At 32.1% G+C, this 24,322-nt stretch overlaps 1 protein-coding gene across 1 annotated transcript in view; it reads left to right on the top strand.

Annotated features, from left to right (window-relative positions):
* Nucleotides 1-24,322, top strand: part of LOC143076315 (uncharacterized) — a 57,701-nt gene that overhangs the window by 6,000 nt on the left and 27,379 nt on the right. The window contains exons 2-5 of the mRNA XM_076252037.1: nucleotides 880-958; nucleotides 14,778-14,933; nucleotides 17,983-18,106; nucleotides 23,509-23,694. Coding sequence (XP_076108152.1) covers nucleotides 880-958; nucleotides 14,778-14,933; nucleotides 17,983-18,106; nucleotides 23,509-23,694 — 545 coding nt within the window. The remainder of the gene's footprint in view (nucleotides 1-879; nucleotides 959-14,777; nucleotides 14,934-17,982; nucleotides 18,107-23,508; nucleotides 23,695-24,322) is intronic.

Genomic DNA, 24,322 nt, shown 5'->3' with positions numbered 1-24,322 from the left:
ATTTTCTACTGATTGTTGGTAGGTATTTATTTTTTCTAGTGCATCAACTAAGTTAGCATCTACCCGACTGAGACTGGTATGCAAAAGTGTATTAATATTGTATAGTTCACTTTTTTCAAGATTGTTATTTGCGTCAGATATGTTTTCTTTGCTTGTATCATGTGTATTTTCATCCATTGTTACAGAAAATTCAGGTTCCGGGGATTCCTCTTTTGAATGTTCCATCTGTTCTTTATCATCTATTGTGTCTATTTCATATGGACCTTTCAAATGGTGAATTATTTGTAATAGTTGCGGGAAGTCTCTTTTTGCAAATATGGTTTCAAATTGTGTGCCTTGGACTTGCAGAAACCCAGTTTTAATGAAGAATGTTAGTTTATATAGTTTCTGGGTTTGATCACCTGCGTTTGACACTTCTATGGTGACACTTTTAAGTGGCTCTGTTTCAGAAATAACCTCAGGGCTATCAACCCACTGAACATTCATGTCAGCTTTTTTCCCCAGATATTCATAGTAGTAAGCACCAAGGGCAGTTAGCCAGGCTATGATACGCGGTCTTGTTGTTCTAAACCCAACTAATCTTGCTTCTTTTTCATATAGGGACATGTCTAGTTCTTCAAATTTGCAAAGTTTAGATTTTTTTGTTGTTGGGGTCGTGACTTTTGGCGGTAAACACAAGTCTGGATATGAACGTTCAGTTTTTCCGCTTTTAAGGAATTTCTGTATGTCAGAATTATTGATATCAACCATTTTGATGATATCGTACTTTTTGGCAAGTTTAAAGTGTTTTAGGAGCCAATAGACAGGTATGGTGGCGCAATATTTTCTCACTAAATTTTTTCACTGGAAGCGGCCATTGACCGGAAGTAAGGCAATCTATGGAAGGAATTATCACGGAGCTACGTCTAACAGAAGACAAATTACAAAAACAGATGGAACCCATCTCATCGCATAAACAGTAAGTTTCAAATTCCGAATCATTTCTACCTGTGGCTGTAAAACATTTTGGCAAAATCAAATAACAAAACATATAAAAAACGAATGGACAAGAACTGTCATATTCCTGACTTGGTACAGGCATTTTCAAATGTAGAAAATGGTGGATTAAACCTGGTTCTATAGCTCTAACCCTCTCACTTTAATGACAGTCTCATCAATTTTCGATATATTTACATTGATGCGTTAAATAAACAGACACAATAAATAAAATAGTCAAAATATGGGTACCTCAGTCATCATCATATAACAATTTTAAAAGGAACAATTTAACAGAACACAGAAACATCTACTATAGACGAACACATTCATTAATTTGAATGTCTGACGTCTGTAAATTTTATACGTCACATAAATTTGTCGTTCAATGTGCATACAAACAATTTTAAAATTTACATAGGAATGTTAGCATACAGGGTTAAAAAATCAAAAGTATGTAAGAATATATATGTACATGTATGTAGGACAGAAAGTCACAGGACAAAAAGTCACAGACAAAAAGTCACGGGACAAAAAGTCACAATTCATTTTTTCTGATTGTTTTCTTTGTATAAAAAACGCTTATTTCTACAAAAATATTTTTGTATTTTTCTTAAACTATTGTATATAAACCAACTTTTTAAACAATATATATAAAAAAAATATCAAAGATTATCAAATAATTGTTAAAAAAACAAAAATTGTGAACCAATAGCAGCTGAAACATTTAAACCTTTAAACATATTACATGTATTATGAGAGACAAATAAGATCTATTTAAAATGAAATGTTTTTTTTTTTAAATTATTACATGTATACTAGATTTTAAGTAGGTTGTGATATCAATTTTTAAATTTTAGAGATCGGTATGTTTTCCAGAGGGAAAACTATACACCACAGTTCAAATAAAATGGATGTGAGGAATTATAAACCATACCGCTTTTCAACAATGATAAAAACCCTTACCACAAAGGCTATATATAAAAGGCCACGACATAAATAATGTAAACAATTTAGATAAAAAAATAAATGGTCTTTATAAATTTTTTTCTGTAAAACAAATATGACAGACATAAACCATCGAAAAACCATTGCACTGTAGGTCCATACAAAATATGTTGGGGTTAAATCTAAATATGCCAATTTCTTGCATTTAAGTTTCACTCCAGGTGTTAAACTCAGAATTTTTGTGAAAAAAACCCCTTACAGAGTCCAAATTATAATACTTTCTGTGTCTCAAAACAATTGGCTGTGCTTCTTTATAAGGGCCCCGCCTAAGGCGGATCGCCCTATAGTGATCAGTCTGTCTGTCTGTCCGTCCGTAACACTTAAACTTTGTGCCCGCTCTATATCTTGAGAACTGTTATGATTTCAAAGTTTATACTTGACATCCATTTTAACCAACACCAGAGGGTGTGTCAAGATGTATACATGTACAACTTCCTAGGTCAAACTTACTTACTTAATCCTCTTCGTGCATACTTGCACATGAGGCCACTACCAACGCCCTCCACTGTTGCCTGTCTTGTGCCTTTCTTTCGGCTTCTCCCCATGTCATTCCCATGGCTCTTAGTTCGCTTTCTATTGTACGTCGCCATGTCTCTTTAGGTCTTCCTCTCTTTCTTTTCCCCTCTGCTGGTGTCCAACGAAGAGCTATCCTTGTGATGTCATGTTTGTCTTTCCGTAGAACATGGCCTATCCATTTCCATCGCCTTTCTTTAAGTTCAACTCTGATGTCTCGTTGTAAGGTTAGGGTGTATAGATCTTTATTACTGATGGTTTTTGGCCAGAAGATCTTGCAAATTTTCCGAAGACATGTATTGTGGAAAGATGACAATTTGTTGAAGTCAGATTTTATAACCCTCCATGACTCTGCACCATATAGCAAAACTGATTTTACATTACTATTATATATTTTGATTTTTGTGGACCTGGATATTGATGTTGTTTTCCATACTGTTCGTAATCTGCAGAAAGAAGTGGCTGTGCTTCTTTATAAGGGCCCCGCCTAAGGCGGATCGCCCTATAGTGATCAGTCTGTCTGTCTGTCCGTCCGTAACACTTAAACTTTGTGCCCGCTCTATATCTTGAGAACTGTTATGATTTCAAAGTTTATACTTGACATCCATTTTAACCAACACCAGAGGGTGTGTCAAGATGTATACATGTACAACTTCCTAGGTCAAAGGTCAATGTCAAAAACTGGTTTCAGTTGACAACCCTGTGTCCTTTGGTGAAGACTGTGTCCGCTCTATATCTTGATAACCGTTATGATTTCAAAGTTTATACTTGACATCCATTTTAACCACCACCAGAGGGCGTGTCATGATGTATGTACAACTTCCTAGGTCAAAAAAACTTTGGTTTCTGTTGTCCCGTGTCCTGTGGTGAAGATCGTGTCCGCTCTATATCTTGAGAACCGTTATGATTTCAAAGTTTATACTTGACATCCATTTTAACCACCACCAGAGGGTGTGTCATGATCAGGCCTGGGGTAATGGTAATTTGTAATTGTAATGCATTGTAATATTACATTTTTTGGATGTAATGCAAAGTAATTTGTAATGCACATTTTCTGCATTACAATTACATGTAATGTAATGATTACTTAAGTTAAAACTTGATGTAATGCCTCCATTACAGTACATTACTTTTCATTACAAATTGGTAAAATACATAAAATTGAAGAATATTGTATAATAAAAATAAAATATTAACAAAAACAAAAGAAAGTATGGAATAAAATTTTTGTCACAGTTAATTACTGTATTATATACATTACATCAATCTTTAAAACACACATAAAGGTAATAAACATAAAATGGTAAAAACTATCAAGCCTTGATCTTGGTTTCTGATATTTGTTTAAAATAATATTAGGATTATTTTGGTGTTTGGTGTTCAATGAAAAATTTTATAAAAGTTTATCAAACAAAACTATATACATGATATAGATGAATGGAAAAAATATGAAGATGAAATTTTTATTATTCTATACACACCTTACATGTATTTCAGTAAAAGGTTGAATATGTCAAACAACATTTTTAAACCAAACTGTGGGTTGGGTCCTGTCTGTGTTGTTATTTCACCTAATTAATATCAAAATGTTTTTATTGCAATCAAATCTTCTCAACTTATGTTTGTCCTCACATAGCCCTTGGGCATTTCAAAAGATAATCCTTTAATGACACATTTATTATATTCCTTTAAAATCCCTTAATGACAGTCAGGGGTACTACTTGTACAAGTGTATTTTATTTACTTGAAGAAGTAAAAAAAAATATACACATATAAGTAAATAAATAATGTTTGAATAATCTCCCCTTAATTTTCTAAAAAATTTACTTGTATAAGTAAATTTTTCTTACAATCCCACAAAAATCCTCAAGTTTTGAGATGTAAAATCATGCCTTTAATGATTTTTCCCAGGTTTGCTCAAATTTTTTCATTAAAGTTCAATGTTTCATCTCATTAATTCATCAAAGAAAGTGATTGAGCAAAGATCTTGTATATTTGCGCAAGGCAATCAAAATTTGCTCCTTTGGGGTTTGTAAATGAGCAGTGTTATGAAGATAACAGACAAATGGGATTTTCATTGGCCATGAAATTACACTTAAATGATTAGTAAAGACATATGTAAAGGGTACACAATTTAAAATTCTATTAGAGCAAAGAAATCATAAGAATTCTAGAAAAGAAGAAAGGATGATTTTTTTACTTATACAAGTAAAAAATTCTAAATGCGTAAGGGACATAACTAAGCCAATTTTTTTTTACCTATACAAGTAAATAAAATTCACTTGTATAAGTATCCTACAAATTTACTTATATGTGTATATTTTTTTTTACTTCTTCAAGTAAATAAAATACACTTGTACAAGTAGTACCCCTGACTGAATGATGTATTAATGATTAAGTGATCAATGTAAGAAACAAAATTATAGGATAATTTAATTATTTTTTACCACCACCTAAGAAACTTAAAAGTGACTTTTCCAGTTACATGCCTCCTACTACTCCATCAAAGATTATAAACACAGGTATGGTGCAGTACATGTGATGTCTGAGCCATGTGAAGACATTTCAATCAATGCACTGGAATGATGAAAGTCAAATTCAGTGTGCCTTTCTTCTTTGGCTAATACAGCTATCAAGTAGTTAGCCATTTCACACACATCAGCTGCTGTAGAAAGGCTTTTTAGTATTGCCAGAAAGGTGTACAGAACTGATGGCTTTTCTCTTAATGACACCACTTTTGAACCTCTTATGATGATAAAGTTCAATGGACATATTGATTAACCAGTATTTGAAGTCTATGTCACTAACACTGTATATATATCTACATACATGTATACTCCTGTAATATTTATCATTTTTGAAATGTTTTTAGTTTTTATATTGAAAAAGTAATGTGTAATGTAATGCATTACATAGGCAAAGTAATTGTAATGTAATGCATTACATGTGAGAAAGAATGTAATCAGTGATCTGGAAGGTTTTTTTCACTATGGGCCCAGGGCCCCTCAAAAATAAATGCAATGGGCCATTTTAAAAAATAATGGGCCATGCTGTCGAATGAGTGGGCCATTTGAATTGACTTCTGTAAAAAAAAAAAAGTATTAGTATATTTTTGCAAAAAGGTGTTGGTACTTACCTTTATAATTTAAATAAATTCATGGATATTGTTCCTGTGATTTTGTAATTTCAATTTCAATGAATATACAATAACTTCTTCCAACCCCAACAATATTTAAGTTTAAACCTTTATTTACAATTTTTAAACTGGTACTGTTGCCTTGTTCATGTTCATGGTTTTTGTTGTTGTACATTAAATTTGGGTCTTCGTCGATACCATACGTTCCGTATTAGAGGATATTTCAGGCATTTCCTCTGAACTTCTTGTATTATGATAACTTCATCACAGTGACAAGAATAACAGTATAGAGTACCATTAATACAAAGAACAAAACAACCAATCGCTGAAGTCATGTTTATAAAATGTCAAAACGAGCCAAAGACCAAAAAATGACAAAGACAGTTAAGCGTCTTTTATGGAGACTATATTCCTTAAAAGTCTTTGGAGTTCTTCAATCTAAATAATAGAAAGCTAAACTAAATGAGATTATTATTAGAGTTAAGTCTCGTCTGTACTAGCCAAATTTCACAAATTTAAAGTTGTTTATAAAAAAAATATATCATGAATCAGAATGATGGTTAATTACGTTTTTTCGGTTATCAGTTAGACCGCATGGTTCCATTATTACAATAGGAAAATACCTGAGACGTTAAATCGCATGGTTCTATTATCATAGGGAAACACCCGAGATGTCCCAAAAATATATAGGTGCTCCTGTTATTGGAGGAACATTACATAGTTGTGTACACACACATGGCGGCACGGAACACGATTGGAAATTCATTTGACGATATCTAAACGTTTCGAAACGAAGTGAAAAATATCGTGCGCCATGTGGGCGCTTCCATTTGTCACTGTATGCGCCATTTCTTGTCAATCTGCGCTATAGGCGCAGGGCGCACGTCCTTCCCGATCACTGTGTAATTGTAATTGTAATTATAATGGAAGAATCACAAAGTAATTGTAATGTAATGCATTACATTGCAATGTACTGGCCCCAGGCCTGGTCATGATGTATGTAGAACTTCTTAGGTCAAAGGTCAAGGTAAAAAAAACTTTGGTTTCAGTTCACAACCCTGTGTCCTGTGGTGAAGATCGTGTCCGCTCTATATCTTGAGAACCGTTATGATTTCAAATATTATACTTGACACGCATTTTAACCAACACCAGAGGGTGTGTCATAATGTATGTACAACTTCCTAGGTCAAAGGTCTGTCTGTCTGTTGGTCTGTCCATCGCTAACAAATTTGATCCACACTATATTTTGAGAGGACAGCTGTTATTATTTCATACTTTATACCTGACAAACATTTTCAACTTAACATATATATTAACCAACACCAGAGAATGTGTCATAATGTATGCATCCTAGGTCAAAGGTCAGTCTGTGGGTCTGTCCATCCGTTCGTTGTTCTTGACAAATTGTGTCCGCTCTACCTCTCGAGAACCATTAATATTTCATGCTTCATATCAGATTATCCATACAACTTATTTACCCAACGTTATTGACAGCGGGGCCCACAGAGATGGCTCCCATCTCAATAGTATCTAGTTTGTCTACTGTTAAAGACTGAATAAAGCTCCTAGATTTTGATTGATTTTCTTTGTCGTTTGGTTGCTTACTTTAAATTGCCATACATTTACATGCATGTAATTTATTATTATTAATAGAAATGACACACTTTTATGTGGATCAATTGGATTAAATTTTTATCAAGATTAACATTAAAGTTAGTTAGGGGTACTACTTGTATAAAGTTATTTTTATTTACTTGAAGAAGTGTAAAAAATATACACATATAAGTTAATAAATAATGTTTGAATAATCTCCCCTTAATTTTCTCAAAAATTTACTTGTACAAGTAAATTTTTCTAACAATCCCACAAAGGTCATCAAGTTTTGAGATGTAAATTGATGCCTTTAATGATTTTTCCCAGGTTTGCTCAATTTTTTTATTATAAAGAGTTAAATGTTTCATCTCATTAATTCAACAAAGAAACTGATTGCACAAAGATCTTAAGTATTTGCACAAGGCCTTCAAAAATTGATCCTTGGGGGCTTGTAAATGAGCAGTGTTCTGAAGATAACAGACAAATGGGATTTTCATTGTCCATGAAATTACACTTAAATGATTAGTATAGACATCTGCAAAGGGCAGATAATTTAAAATTCTATTAGAGCAAAGATTCATAAGATCAATAATAGAAGATAGGATGACTTTTTATACGACCTCAAAAATTGAAAATTTGTTCGTCGTATATTGCTATCAAGTGGTGTCATTGTCTTCGTCGTCGTCGTCAGAATACTTTTAGTTTTCACACTCTAACTTTAGTAAAAGTGAATAGAAATCTATGAAATTTAAACACAAGGTTTATGACCACAAAAGGAAGGTTGGGATTGATTTTGGGAGTTATGGTTCCAACAGTTTAGGAATAAGGGGCCAAAAAAGGGCCCAAATAAGCATTATTCTCGACCGCTAAAATTGAAAAAATTTTCGTCGTATATTCTTTTTTTACATTTTTAGCTCACCTGGCCCTTCGGGCCAAGTGAGCTTATGCCATCACTTGGCGTCCGTCGTCTGTTGTGGTCGTCGTCTGTCGTCGTAAACTATTTCAAGAATCTTCTCCTCTGAAACTACTAGGCCAAATACTTCCAAACTTTAACTGAATGTTCCTTAGAGTATCTAGTTTATAAATTGTATCCGTAGTTTTGATTTATCAACAAACATGGTCGCCATTGCTAAAAATAAAACATAGGGGTCAAATGCAGTTTTTTGGCTTATATCTCAAAAACGAAAGCATTTAGGGCAAATCTGACATGGAGTAAAAATGTTTATTAGATTAGGTCAAGATCTATCAGCCCATTGTTGGGTTGCTGCCACTTAATTGGTAATTTTAAGGAAATTTTGCAGTTTTTGGTCATTATCTTGAATATTATCATAGATAAAGATAAACTGTAAACAGCAAAAATGATCGGCAAAGTAAGAGCTACAAATAAGTAAATATGACACAAATTGTCAATTGACCCCTTTAGGGGTTATTGTCCTTTAATGACAATTTTTCACAATTTGTTCATCATATTTGCTAACTTTAAAAAATCTTCTCCTCTAAAACTACTCAACCAAATTCAACCAAACTTCAACTGAATTATCAGTAGGGTGTATAAAATAAAGTTTGTGTTTTATTTTCTATTTCGTCAAAAAACATGTCCGTCATGGCGAATAATAGAACACAGGGTAAAATGCAGTTTTTGGCTTATATCTCAGAAACTCCAACATTTAGAGCAAATAAGACAAGAAGTAAAAGTATTTATTAGGTCAAGGTCTACCTGTCCTGAAATTTTCAGCTGAATTGGGTAACTGGTTTTTCAGGTATAATGCCCCTGAATTGATGATTTTAAAGAAATTTTGCAGTTTTTGGTTATTATCTTGAATATTATTGATACAGATAAACTGTTAATAGCAAAAATGTTAAGCAAAGTAAGATCTACAAATAAGTCAATTTGACCAAAATTGTCAATTGACCCCTTAAGGAGTTATTGCCCTTTAAAGACTTTTTCACAATTTGTTCATCATGTTGACTTACTTTAAAAAATCTTCTCCTTTGAAACTGCTGTATCAATTTCAGCCAAACTTAGGCTAAATGAGTTTCAGAGTATCTAGTATAAATTTTATATTTTATTTCCTTGTATGTCAAGAAACAATTTTTTTTTTAGCTCCTATGGCTAAAATAGAACATAGGAGAAAATGATTTTTTTTGCTTTTGAAGAAAATAGGACGATTCAAAGAACATTTAAATAAATTGAAAAGCCAAAATAATCATTGATGAGAGATTTAACCAAAAAAATTAAGGTGAGCGATTCAGGCTCTTGAGAGCCTCTTGTAATATTTTATGATGTATTTAAATGAGTAATTATTGTTGCAAACTCCATTAGAAATTTGAATTGAGATTGGTTTTGGAATAAAGGAAAAGGGGATGTGAAAAAAAAATTGAGAGGGGGGGGGGGGGGGGTCAATTTTCTCATTTGAAATTTCATAAATAAAAAGAAAATTTCTTCAAACATTTTTTTGAGAGGATTAAAATATTCAACAGCATAGTGAATTGCTTAAAGGCAAAACACAAATTTTAAGTTCATTAGACCACATTCATTCTGTGTCAGAAACCTATGCTGTGTCAACTATTTAATCACAATTCAAATTTAGAGCTGAATCCAGCTTGAATGTTGTGTCCATACTTGCCCCAACCGTTCAGGGTTCAACCTCTGCGGTCGTATAAGGCTGCTACCTGCAGAGCATCTGGTTTACTTCTACAAGTAAAAAAATCTGAACGTCTAAGGGACATAACTCAGCCAATATTTGTGTTTACCTATACAAGTATAAATAAAATTCACTTGTATAAGTATCCTACAAATTTACTTATATAAGTATATTAATATTACTTTTTCAAGCAATTAAAAATAACTTGTACAAGTAGTACCCCTGACTGAAAGTCATATGAAACGAGTGACCAGTGAAAAATAATGTTATTCCAATTCTTGAACCAATGCATACAAACATCATGAACTTAGAGACGACATCAAAAGTTTAATGATTGTCACCTGTTTGTCAACAACCAACAAAAAAGCATGGATATCATGGATATTGAGCACTTGTTTAACATGTACAATCAGATAATAGTTTATTTTAAGCACATCCATGCGTATTGGGATTACCAGATCTCCAGTCACTTTGCATAAGAAAATATGTCCTGGAAGGAAGCAATTAAAATAAAGTAAACTTCTAAATATGAACAAATTAAAGAATTTTCTTCATAAAAAGTATATGTACATAAGTTTTATAATGAAAACTATCCATTTAGTCATGTTTAGTTATAAAGTAAAATACTGAAATATGCATCAATCTTTTTTAATTTGCGGTTTCATATGACTTTAATGAAAATTAAATCCAAGTTGATTTGGAACAGTGAAAATGTTAACATGTTTAAGGTGGCTTATATTTAGTACCAGAATTTATTCCGAACTAAACTAAGGGGGGGAATCTACGTAATCACGCAGGGTGTCGGCAATTGAAATTGGACCACCATCTTGTCGCTTCAAGGTAAGAATTTTACTTATTATGCCAGTTATATGAGGGTTATGATTATACAAAATAGTCCACCAAAGACTATATAAAGTAGGAAAATAAATAAGCCATCGCTCAATATTATTGGTTATCTCAATTTTGCAAACACTTCGATACCAGTTTTAGGAATTAGGTCAAACATGCAGGATATCGGCAAAAATTTTCATAACATCTTGATTATCAAGAACCGTCTACTTTATCAACAAATGAACATGTCCGAATTTTTTATTGTACTCTGGAAAATACTTGTTACTCACAAATATCCGTCATTATGGTCGAAAAACGTCTTATTTTTTTTAAAATGGAAAAAGGATGTCGGCAACACATCGAATATCGAAGGATGTTGGGGACACACTAATAAATTATTAATGTAATTGTCCTTTGATTTTATCAACCATTATGAAGATACTATAAAAAAAAAACAGGATTAGTGCTTGCTTCCATTTCATGCACTCAATTTCAGGATTCAATTTTTGTAAATATTTGAGAGAAAAAAACAGTTTTAGAAGGTGAAAATTTGGTTTCGTTTTAGTTAAGCCAGGGGTTCCACAGGGGTCATTTATTGGACCAAGTCTTTTGGATACTATTTATATATATATGACATTTCATCTGGTCCTACATCTACCAGGTGTTTAATAACTTTAGGCAACAGTAGTATACCGCTGTTCGAAATTCATAAATCGAGAAATAAAAACAAATCCGGGTTACAAACTAAAACTGAGGGAAATGCATCAAATATAAGAGGAAAACTACGACACAACAGAAATACAACATTAAAATATAACAAACACAGAAACGAACTATCCCATCCCTAGATTTTCCATCATCTAGCATGGAAAACATCATGGAATTCCATGGAATATTTTTCCATGGAATTCCATGGAGTATTGGAACCTATTTTCCATGGAAATCCATGGAAAATAAAAAGAGAAAAAAAAGGAAATAATATTTCCATCTGAAACATTTTCCATGGAATTCCATGGAAATATTTTCCATGATGTTTTTCCATGGAATACCATGGAAATATATTCCATAGAGTTTTTTTTCCATGGAATTCCATGGAAATATTTCCATCATTTCCATTTAAAATGAATTGCTCAAATTAACCTTTTGGCTGTATACCCTGTTTAACTGTACCTGTAATAATGAAGGTATAAAATTTAGGTGGCATGCTTTTTTCGGTTTGATAAGGTCTTTTGAGTCTTGCATTGGTCAGTAATAAGCAATTATATCAACCATCATTTTAACCTTTAATTCAAATTCATTTGATGTATTATAATAAATACACTAAACAAGCAAAAACTTTCAAAATTGGTATATATATGTTTGCACTGACTTTATAACAAGAAATTAAGGTTATAAATGTCACTTTTTTCAACACCAGGCTTCTGTAGATCCATCTTGTAGAACAGCATTAACCATTTATTTGGAGTTTCATTTCTTCATGTTCTTCCTCATGATACCTAAAAATAATTTAACTGTTATAAATAAAGAGATATATTCTTTAAATAATGTCCTTTATAACACAATAATGGTTAACAACTTTAGTCTTTGTCCTAAATATTTTTTTCTTCATAATTATTGTATATAAATGTCTTCATTGGTATTGTCCATATCTTTAGAACTTATTAGTTTTGATCTCCAGTTTGCTGTAAAGATACACTTTTTTTTACTTTTATGAATCTATTTCTCATTGGCAACCAATTTCAACAGATCTTAAATTTTATAACCAAATTACTTCATTAGTGGATTATTAGTTATTATAATACACTATATACAGTTTGTCTTGTCTTAATACCCAATCATAATAATTATAAGTGAAAAATCTACTATAGGTGTTTTCATTATGTTATTATGTTGAACTAAAGGAACTTGCACACATTCAAAATGGTAGAATGTAATTCAGTGTACTTACCACAAGAAATGCTCCTAAATCCAACAGTCAATGCAAGTCATCAGAGAATAAATCTGCACTATTCGATGTCAAGAACTATTTGGAACTATTTAATCTACATCCAATATAAATTTTACATTTTGTTCAGGAGAGAAGACATCTTTGTTTGTTGCCTGCATATCCATTGCCAGTTCAAATTTTCAATGTGTTGGGGGTTGTATGAGGAGTTATCTGATTTCTTTTAAAAGAGTCCCAATTGAATACTGTTATTTACCTATATCTTGAATATTTTATATATATTTTAAAAAAAGATTACCCATTTATTGTTTATTTACCATTTTTATGTTTTAAGTAATAATAATTGCAAAAAATGTATAAATCCATGTGCTACCCTCATTTGGCCTCACACTGTATGGTCATACCACTTCCTGTTTTCTAAACAAAGACTTATGAAAAACAGATGGCATTTCTTTCACTGGCTCACATGTTTAATTGATGATAAAGAATTAATGTATGTAATTTGTGTGTACATTTTTTCCATGACTTTCCGTCTCAAAAATATTCTAAGTTAAGATTCTATAATTTTTCCATGTTAAAAATATTCTAAGTCCAGATTCCATCCTCTTTTCCATCTCAAAAATATTCTATGTCCACTTTCCATCTTCTTTTCCATCTACAAAGTTTTATTAGTCTACTTTCCATCCCATTTTCCATCCAAAAAGTTTTTTTCCATGGAATTCTATGGAAAGTTTTCCATCTTATCATGGAAAATGATGGAATAAGTAACACATATAAGTTTTCCATCTATGATGGAATTTTTTTCCATGAAATTCCATGGAAATCCATGGAAAAAAAACGAAATTTCCATCATTTTCCATCCTTTTTTCATGGAAAAAGTTGAACTGCATGGAAAATCTAGGGATGGGATTATATGTCAATGGCAATGACTTGGTACAGGACATTTTAAGAAAAAAAATGGATTGAACAATCGTATGCATGTTGGTTCTTTATCGTGACCTTTGCTCAAGTCTACTGGCGGTTTTGTTGAAATTTCTTAAGTAATTGACAATGGGTGAAACTTAATATTTTTGGCAGGCGTTTTTATTTTGATTACAAATGAGGATTTGCATGGTTTTGATTTTTTTTACGGAGGGTGGTTTAGTGGGCGATCTGGTCGGCTGGTCAACATCAGGTTGTATTCGCGATCGTTAAAAATAGTATATGATGTGTCCCCGACATCCTTTCATATTCGATGTGTTGCCGACATCCTTTTTCCTTTTTTAAAAATAAGACGTTTTTCGGCCATAATGACGGATATTTGTGAGTAACAAGTATTTCCCCGAGTACAATAAAGAATTTGGACATGTTCATTTGTTGATAAAGTAGGCGGTTCTTGATAATCAAGATGTTGTTATGAAAAATTTTGCCGATATTCTACATGTTTGACCTAATTCCTAAAACTGGTATCGAAGTGTTTGCAAAATTGAGATAACCAATAGTATTGAGCGATGGCTCATTTATTTTCCTACTTTATATAGTCTTTGGTGGACTATTTTTTAATCATAACCCTCATATAACTGGCATAATAAGTAAAATTCTTACCTTGAAGCGACAAGATGGTGGTCCAATTTCAATCAACGACACCCTGCGTGATGACATACATTACCCCCCTTGTAAACATTCTATATTTTGTATAGCTATTAATCAAATCCTTAAATTTGACAATAATACACCAAACTACAGATCAATTTGAATTAATATATATGATAAAGATAACCCCTTGTTTTTATGGTAATTCAAGTTGATTTGGAAAAGTGACTATCTAAATTTAGTTCTTATATACAGAAAATTCTAGATTTTTTTTTACCAATAACTTCATTGTACTTTAAAATTCCATACCACATCTACTTATATCTATATACTAAGATTAGCAAGTACTCAATCAGAATTATTCAGTAAAGTCAAGACCAAAGAGGAGTACAGTTACATGTTCATGTAAGTGTAGTGTGAAGATTATGTAGAGTCTTTTTAAGTAAAACCTGTGCTCTACCAGTACAAAATATGGTCTTTTCAGACTTGAAGCATTTTTGCTATGTGCTTGCATTTATTACTACACTTACATTTATTACTACACTTACATTTTTTTCAGGTTTATGATTTGTAGCTATGCTTTAGACTTTATTACAGAAGTAAAACGTGTGATATATAAGATGGCTTATTACAACTTGGGAAAAGAGACAGTGCCGGAATCATTTTACACATCCTTAACATCAAGTTTTACAAGAATTTGCCAGCTGACACCTGTGTAAGAAATTTTCCTTAGAAAATACTAGGATTTGGTGATTTTTCACCTGAACCACATTCAATGACATTAAAAAATATATTTATTCAAACATTAACAACAATTTTTATACGACCGCAAAATTTGAAAAATTTTTCGTCGTATATTGCTATCACGTTGGCGTCTGCGTCGTCGTCGTCGTCGTCCGGCGTCCGAATACTTTTAGTTTTCGCACTCTAACTTTAGTAAAAGTGAATGGAAATCTATGAAATTTTAACACAAGGTTTATGACCACAAAAGGAAGGTTGGTATTGATTTTGGGAGTTTTGGTCCCAATATGTTAGGAATTAGGGGCCAAAAAGGGCCCAAATAAGCATTTTCTTGGTTTTCGCACTATAACTTTAGTTTAAGTTAATAGAAATCTATGAAATTTTGACACAAGGTTTATGACCACAAAAGGAAGGTTGGGATTGATTTTGGGGGTTTTGGTTCCAACAGTTTAGGAATTAAGGGCCAAAAAAGGGCCCAAATAAGCATTATTCTTGGTTTTCGCACAATAACTTTAGTATTAGTAAATAGAAATCAATGAAATTTTAGCACAAGGTTTATGACCACAAAAGGAAGGTTGGGATTGATTTTTGGAGTTGAGGTCACAACAGTTTATGAATTAGGGGCCAAAAAGGGGCCCAAATAAGCATTATTTTTGGTTTTTGCACCATAACTTTAGTATAAGTAAATAGAAATCTATGAAATTTAAACACAAGGTTTATGACCATAAAAGGAAGGTTGGGTTTGATTTTGGGAGTTTTGGTCCTAACAGTTTAGGAATAAGGGGCCCAAAGGGTCCAAAATTGAACTTTGTGTGATTTCATCAAAAATTGAATAATTGGGGTTCTTTGATATGCCGAATCTAACTATGTATGTAGATTCTTAATTTTTGGTCCCGTTTTCAAATTGGTCTACATTAAGGCCCAAAGGGTCCAAAATTAAACTTAGTTTGATTTTAACAAAAATTGAATCCTTGGGGTTCTTTGATATGCTGAATTTAAAAATGTACTTAGATTTTTAATTATTGGCCTAGTTTTCAAGTTGGTCCAAATGGGGGTCCAAAATTAAACTTTGTTTGATTTCATCAAAAATTGAATAAATGGGTTCTTTGATATGCCAAATCTAACTGTGTATGTAGATTCTTAATTTTTGGTCCAGTTTTCAAATTGGTCTACATTAAGGTCCAAAGGGTCCAAAATTAAACTAAGTTTGATTTTAACAAAAATTAAATTCTTGGGCTTATTTGATATGCTTTATCTAAATATGTACTTTGATTTTTGATTATGGGCCCAGTTTTCAAGTTGATCCAAATCAGGATTCCATATCAAGTATTGTGCAATAGCAAGAAATTTTCAATTGCACAGTATTGCACAATAGCAAGAAATATCTAATTGCACAATATTGTGCAATAGCAATTAATTTTCAATTGGAGTTATCTTTCTTTGTATAGAATAGTAGTTGATAATATATGTTGGAAATTTGCCAGACATGACTATGATGTCATTTTCTATTTTTATTTGCCAATAACTTTATGTAAATAACTTCATTGGAAATTTGCCAATATAAAATGTTGCTGATGAAGCTTTTTTTCCTTATCTTATCTAAAATGTTTTAGATAATGTATGTTGGAAATTTGCCAGACATGACTATGATGTCATTTTCTATTTTTATTTGCCAATATAAAATGTTGCTGATGAAGTTTTTTTTATTGTTTTATACAATAAACAATGTATATTCACTTTTACTACCAACCAATCTTTACCATTCAGTGATAACGAGCACTTTATTTTACATTTTAATATTTTATGATGTATTTAAAAGAGTAGTTATTGTTGCAAACTCCATTAGAAATTTGAATTGATATCAGTTTTGGAAAAAGGGAAACGGGGATGTGAAAAAAGGGGGGGGGGTTTAAATTTTTCTCATTTCAGATTTCATAAATAAAAAGAAAATTTCTTCAAACATTTTTTTGAGAGGATTAATATTCAACAGCATAGTGAATTGCTCAAAGGCAAAAAAAAAACTTTTAAGTTCATTAGACCACATTCATTATGTGTCAGAAACCTATGCTGTGTCAACTATTTAATTTTAGATTTAAATAAGAAGAAATCTTTAATTGATTTGTAAAATCTTGACATTTGTTTTGTGTAAAAAAAACCATGTAATGTCAAAAATTTGATCACAATCCAAATTCAGAGCTGTATCACGCTTGAATGTTTTGTCCATACTTGCCCCAACTGTTCAGGGTTCGACCTCTGCGGTCGTATAAAGCTGCGCCCTGCGGAGCACCTGGTATTTAATGGCAGCGAAAACAAAAGTCAATGAAATATTTTTATTTCTATAAAATCAAGAATTGTGATATATATCATGTATAAACAAAAACAGGAAAGGAGTGTTGATTTAAAGATCACAATACTTACTATTTTCAAACATAAGGCCAAAAAAAAATATATGTCTGTTTCCTGCTTCCAAGGCAAATAAATCAGGGTCGGTAGGTCTGGATTTTTTTTTTTTTTTTTGCACTCCCTGTCAGATTTGCAGTCGGTTAAATGTCATGTTTGGTTAGGGTCCTGTACCCCAAAATGATTTAATCCCTTTAAAGAAGCTTTAATTGAATAATCCTCCCAGTGCTGACATTTTTTAAACCTTAATTGTAGCACATTTGTGCTGGGAGCAGCCATTTTGATTGTTTGGGAATAGTAAAATACGGATCTGGATCGGACCGGAAATGAATTTTTCCGGACCAGAAACAATTTTTTTGCCGGAATTGAATAAAAAGATTTAGGGTCGGGGGGTTTGAGTCAGGGTCGGTCGGGAAACAGGAAACAGACATATATTATTTTTTGGCCTAAGCATAATTAGTGAAGATGGAAGCAATTGTTTACCTGCTATATTCATAAGACATCATTTGTTCATAATTGTCTGTATATATATATACATGTGTATATTGATATTTATAAGGGATTACATTATATTCCATTTATAAGAGCCTTAAAGCTTCATTTAACATGTTTAAATATTTTAGACCAGGATTACTGTATAAAACTAAACTGCAAATTGATACAGTTAAAGTGACATCAATTCCTGATCTTGTGTTGGAGAAGAAAAAGAATATCACTTCAGCATCATCAGTTGTGTCTATTATAGAGGTAAACTACCTTTTATAACATTTATAATTAATTATACATGTACACAAATGTATTCATGTCTTTGAGTAGCCTTTTGTTTTTACACTTTCATGACTTTTGTCCCATTTAAATCTGTCTTGTCTCCTATTGATACATTGTAAGATTTTAAGATTCTCCTATGGTTGTGGCCTCAAGCTTCCAATAATAATTCAAAGTTAAAATAATAGCCTGTTGTTATGTTCTAATTGTGTTAAATTTAATTTTCCTTAAATCATTAATCTACACGGACAGTCACACAGGATAGAGTTTTGTCACCAACATGAATGCCTCCATATAATATATTTCTTCATGTTATTTCAATTGGTCAGCACACAGACAGTCAAACAGAATAGAGTTTTGTCACCAACATGAATGCCTCCATTTAATGTCTTTTTTCATGTTATTTCAATTGGTCAGCACACAGACAGTCACACAGGATAGAGTTTTGTCACCAACATGAATGCCTCCATATAATGTCTTTCTTCATGTTATTTCAATTGTTTGTGCTGTTTTTAGACCCTACTACAACGAAACTCTATCCTGTGTGACTGTCTGTGTGCTGACCAAAAAAGTGAAAAAGTACATTTAAACAAAACGCATTTGACTAACAGGTCGAACAACTGATGTTCTTTAACCCTGCTGACTGCCATTGGTGATTGCCAAATAAAATTGATCACAAGATGTAACAAAATGGATCTTGATATAAATTTAATAATAAACAGAAAAATTTTTAACTTGTGGCCACAATGTTATGCCACAAACATATGGGGTCAATATTTTTTTACTACACCAGATCCGTATTTCGACAATAAATGTCTCTTCAGTGATATTAGGGTTGGAAGGCCATATAAAAAGTATATATATAGAGAGAGAGAGAATAATACATGGCAAAATCCGTATCATATGTCGTATCATCCCGAGACATCAATATCAGCCCAAGGGCCTTTAGGCCCGAGGGATGATATTGGTCGAGGGTGATACGGCATGTGATACGGATTTTGCCATGTATTATACGCTTTATCATATATTTCAACAGAAGAGTATAATATTATATGAGATGTTTTCTAATCCATAGCTGCACTGGGTTACCTTCAGTTCTGCTTTTGTCTTGTTTCAAAGCCTTTAAAAAAATAACTGCTCAATTATTTATAGGAAGCACCTGGGTTACCTTATAATCTGTTGTTTTAAAAATATTTTTGTTTTATAATGGTATTTATTTGAGTGTTTTGTAATTTTTATAGTTGCATTTAGTGTTCCAAAAAATATGTTGTGAAAACTTGATGTTCGTAACGTCACATAAAATATGAAAACTTGACGTTCGTGACGTTACATACCAATTAATGACGTCATTCAAAAAATTACCTATTTTGAGGAAATTTTTTCTTAAGCAAAAAAAACCCAAATAAACTGACTTTATGTAAAAAAAAAAAAAAAAAAAAGGTATGCGATACGGGTTTCACCATGCGATACGGGTTTAGCTATGCGATACGGGGTATGTGATACAGGGAAGGGGATACAGACTGGAAAAACGCACCTTTATTAGATATACAAAATAGCTGTATTTTGTACTAAATATATGATAAATATATATACAACTCGTCTAAACATCAACCCAACAATGTTAGATCTGTAAATTTGCTTTCGCAAATTTTTGGTTCTTCCCTCGCCGGGATATATATATATATAAGAAAAACAGCAAGGCAACTTTATCTTCAACTGTAAGCAACAAATTTAATATTAAATCAGCGCAGTATTGCATATTTTGTTACAAATACTGCCTACAGCTTAGTAGGCACATACAGCTGGTACATAAAGAAGAAGACAGAGTAAAATTAAAGCAGGACTACTTCCTAAAGTTCTCCTCAAGAACAAAAAATAAAATATTTCATAATTTTGCTGTTTTTGGTTATTATCTGGAATATTATTATAGATAGAGATAAACTGTGAACAGCAAAAATGTACAGTCAGTTTTAAGGAGTTATTGCCCTTTATAATAGATTTTCCAATTTTTCTTAAATTTGTAATCTTTTACCAAAATCTTCTTCTAAAACTACCGGGCCAAATTTAACCTAACTTGGTCACAATCATTATTAGGATATTTAGTATTAATAATGTGTGCGGTGACCCAGCCAACCAACCAAGATGGCCGCCATGGCTAAAATAGAACATATGGGTAAAATGTAGATTTTGGCTTATAACTCTGAAACCAAAGCATTAAGAGCAAATCTGACATGAGGTTGAATTGTTAACTAAGTCAAGATCTATCTGCCCTGGAATTTTCATATGAATTGAGCAACTGATTGTTGGGTTGCTGCCCTTGAATTGGTAATTTTTAAGGAAATTTTGCTGTGTTTGGTTATTATCTTGAATACTATTATAGATAGAGCTAAACTTTAAACAGCAATAATGTTCAGCAAAGTAAGATCTACAAATGAAAAATATATTATATATACTAATACACATAATTAACAGTGCCTAGTGATGTTTCATAGCCTGACCGGTTTCGGTCCATAAAGGACCTTCATCAGAGGCAGAATGGTGGATTAATGTTATGCTTTTACATTTTTCTCACTGATACACATAGTTAATATGGCTTCTACTAACGAAAGCTCCATTTGGAGAAAGTGTTTAGAGACTACTTATGTCAGTACACCTTTCCTATATTGCCTAAGATCTACAAATTAGTCAACATGACCAAAATGGTCAGTTGATCCCTTAAGGAGTTTTTGCCCTTTATAGTAAATTTTTAACAATTTTTCATTAATTTGGTAAATTTGGTAAATTTTTACAAAATATTTTCCTCCGTAACTAAGGGGCCAAGTTCATTACAGATAGATAAAATTGTAAGTACATTTAGGAAGAATGTTCAGTAAAGTAAGATCTACAAACACATCGCCATCACCAAAACACAATTTTGTCCTGAATCCATCTATGTCCTTTGTTTGATATGCACATAGACCATGGTGAGCAACACTTAAGAGCCTTTAGTTATTATTACGAAAAATGCTACAGAGTTATTATTATCAATTATTGAAATTCTCATTTTGATTTTTTCATATAAATTAAACAGGATTTTTCTCAAAATAGACCAAATGGCAATAATAAATGCTGCAATAATTTCTGGGTATTATCAAGGACAAGAGAAACAGTCTTCATATTAACATTTGAAAAACATAAATGACCTAAGGAATAGACAATGGAAATGTGGCAATATTGTCTCATAATGCTGAACAAGCCAACATAAAATTGAGAATGGAAATGGGGAATATGTCAAAGATGTCCAAAATTAAACTTTATTTGATATCAACAAAAATTGAATCCTTGGGTCTTTGATATGCTGAATCTAAACATGTATTTTGATTTTTGTCGAGCCTTTCGACTTTAGTTGATAAAGCGAGACTAAGCGATCCTACATTCCGTCGTCGTCGGCGCCGGCGTCCACAAATATTCACTCTGGTTAAAGTTTTTGAAAATTTAATAACTTTCTTAAACTGTACTGGATTTCTACCAAACGTGGACAGAAGCTTGTTTATGATCATAAGTTAGTATCCAAAAGTAAATTTTGTAAAAATTAAATTCTATTTTTTCTGTATTTTATTTATAAATGGACTTAGTTTTTCTGCGGGGAAACATTACATTCACTCTGTGGTTAACGTTTTTTAAAAATTTGAATATCTTTCTTAAACTATACTGGATTTCTACCAAACTTGGACAGAAGCTTGTTTATGATCATAAGATAGTATCCAGAAGTAAAGTTTGCAAAAATAAAATTCATTTTTTCTGTTTTTTACTTATAAATGGACTTGGTTTTTCTGTGGGGAAACATTACATTCACTCTGTGGTTAAAGTTTTTAAAATTTTAATAACTTTCTTTAACTATCCTGGGTTTGTACCAAACTTGGACAGAAGCTTGTTTATGATCATAAAATAGTATCCAGAAGTAAATTTTGTAAAAAAATTAATCAATTTTTTCCGTATTATACTTTTAAATGGACTTAGGTTTTCTGCCAGGAAACAACACATTCACTCTGTGGTTAAATTTTTAAAAAATTTAATAAATTTAATAACTCTCTTATACTATTTTAAATTTGTACCAAACTTGGACAGAAGCTTGTTTATGATCAAAAGCTAGTATCTAGAAAGGAAATTTTGTTAATATTTGGTACCTGTGTATCTGCATTTTACTTATAAATGGACATAACATAAAGTCTGCAGTTAAAGTTTTTAAAACATTTATTCGATTCATAAACTATGATATCCTGAAATTTTTACCAAATTTGGACAGAAGCTTCTTACAATCAAAAGATATTATCAAGAGGAATATTTTTATTGATTGTTTTCCTCATTTTTGTTGAGCCTGGGAGTTACAGCAAAAGTAGGCGAGACACTGGGTTCGGTGGAACCCTTACGAATTTTTGATTATAGACCCAGTTTTTAAGTTGGTCCAAAATCTTTGTTTGATATCAACAAAAATTGAATATATGGGGTTCTTTGATATATGCTGAATCTAATTATGTATTTAGATTTTTATACGACCACAAAAATTGAAAATTTTTTGGTCATATATTGGTATGACATGGTATGACGTTAGCGTCGTCGTCGAAACTGGTCCACAATCATCATTAGGGTATGTAGTTTTGAAAATGTGTCAGATGACCCTGTCTGCGAACCAAGATAGTCGACATGGCTAAAAATAGTACATAGGCTAAAATCTCAGAAAGCAAAGCATTTATAGCAAATCTGACGTGATTAATTTGTTCGTTAGGTCAAAGTCTATCTGCCCTGAAAATTTCAGACTAATCCGGCATCCCGTTGTTGGGTTGCTGCCCCAGAATTGGTAATTTTCAGATAATTTTGCAGCTTTTGGTTATTATCTTGAATATTATTATAGATACAGATAAACTGTAAACAGCAATAATGTACAGCAAAGTAAGACCTACAAATAAGTCAACATGATCAAAATGGTCAGTTGACTCTTTAAGGAGTTATTGCCCTTTATAGTCAATTTTAAACAATTTTCATAAATTTTGTTAATTTTGTAAATTTTTATTCGTTTATGATATGCCCATTGACCAAGGTGAGTGACACAAGCTCTTTAGAGCCTTTATTTTAACTGCATCAGTAGAATTCGTAAATACTTATTAAAAGGAAATACAAAACATGAATATAAAGTGAAGCCTTGTTTCTTCTAGAACTCGAAAAAACAACCAAATCTTTGTTTAGGAATCAATTGACCAAGCTGCATGATCCAGGACTGAGGTGTAACTGAACATAACTAAATTATGTTCACTTCCATTGAAAATGATCAGACTATTTATGATGGATTTATCTTCTGTTTATTAAATTACATAATAAAATTTTACAATGCATTTATATCTCTAAAGGTGAAGAAAGCTGTCATAACAGAAGCTGAAGAAAACAAAGAAGATGAAGACGGTAAAAAATCAAAAGCTCATATTCAACACTGGCTTAGTGAGAAAGTTTTAGGTCAACACGGAGGAGAACTTCTCTTAGCATGGAATTCTTTGGAAACAGAATATGTTCCGGGTATGATTGCTGTAGGAACCAAGGTAAAATGGTACAATTAAGTTGTATTAATGGTTATTTCTTTTTAAGCTTTTCTCATCTCTTGGCGTCTGTCGTCGTCATCTTTAACTGTTACAAAAATCTTCTCCTGAAACTACAGGGCCAAATTTAACCAAACTTGGCCACAATCATCATTGGAGTATCTAGTTTTAAAAATGTGTCTGGTGACCCGGCCAACCAACCAAGATGGCCGCCATGGCTAAAAATAGAACATAGGGGTAAAATGTAGATTTTGGCTTATAACTCAAAAAACAAAGCATTAGCAAATCTGAAATGGGGGTAAAATTGTTTATCAAGTGAAGATCTATCTGCCCTGAAATTTTCAGATGAAACGAACAACCAGTTGTTGGGTTGCTGCCCTTGAATTGGTAATTTTAAGGACATTTTGCAGTTTTTTGTCGAGCCTGCAACTTTTGTTGCAGAAAGCTCGACATAGGGATAGTGATGCGGTGGCTAAGGTGGCGGCTAAGGTGTTAGCTCACTTCTTAAAAGCTTTATATTTTAGAAGGTGGAAGACCTGGATGCTTCTTACTTTGTATATAGATGCCTCATGTTACGAAATTTCCGTCAGTCACATGTCCAATGTCCTTGACCTCATTTTCATGGTTCAGT

The sequence above is a fragment of the Mytilus galloprovincialis genome, chromosome 5 (assembly GCF_965363235.1).
Source record: "Mytilus galloprovincialis chromosome 5, xbMytGall1.hap1.1, whole genome shotgun sequence".
Taxonomy (NCBI): Eukaryota; Metazoa; Mollusca; class Bivalvia; order Mytilida; family Mytilidae; genus Mytilus; species Mytilus galloprovincialis.
This window is presented reverse-complemented; position numbering and strand designations above follow the sequence as displayed.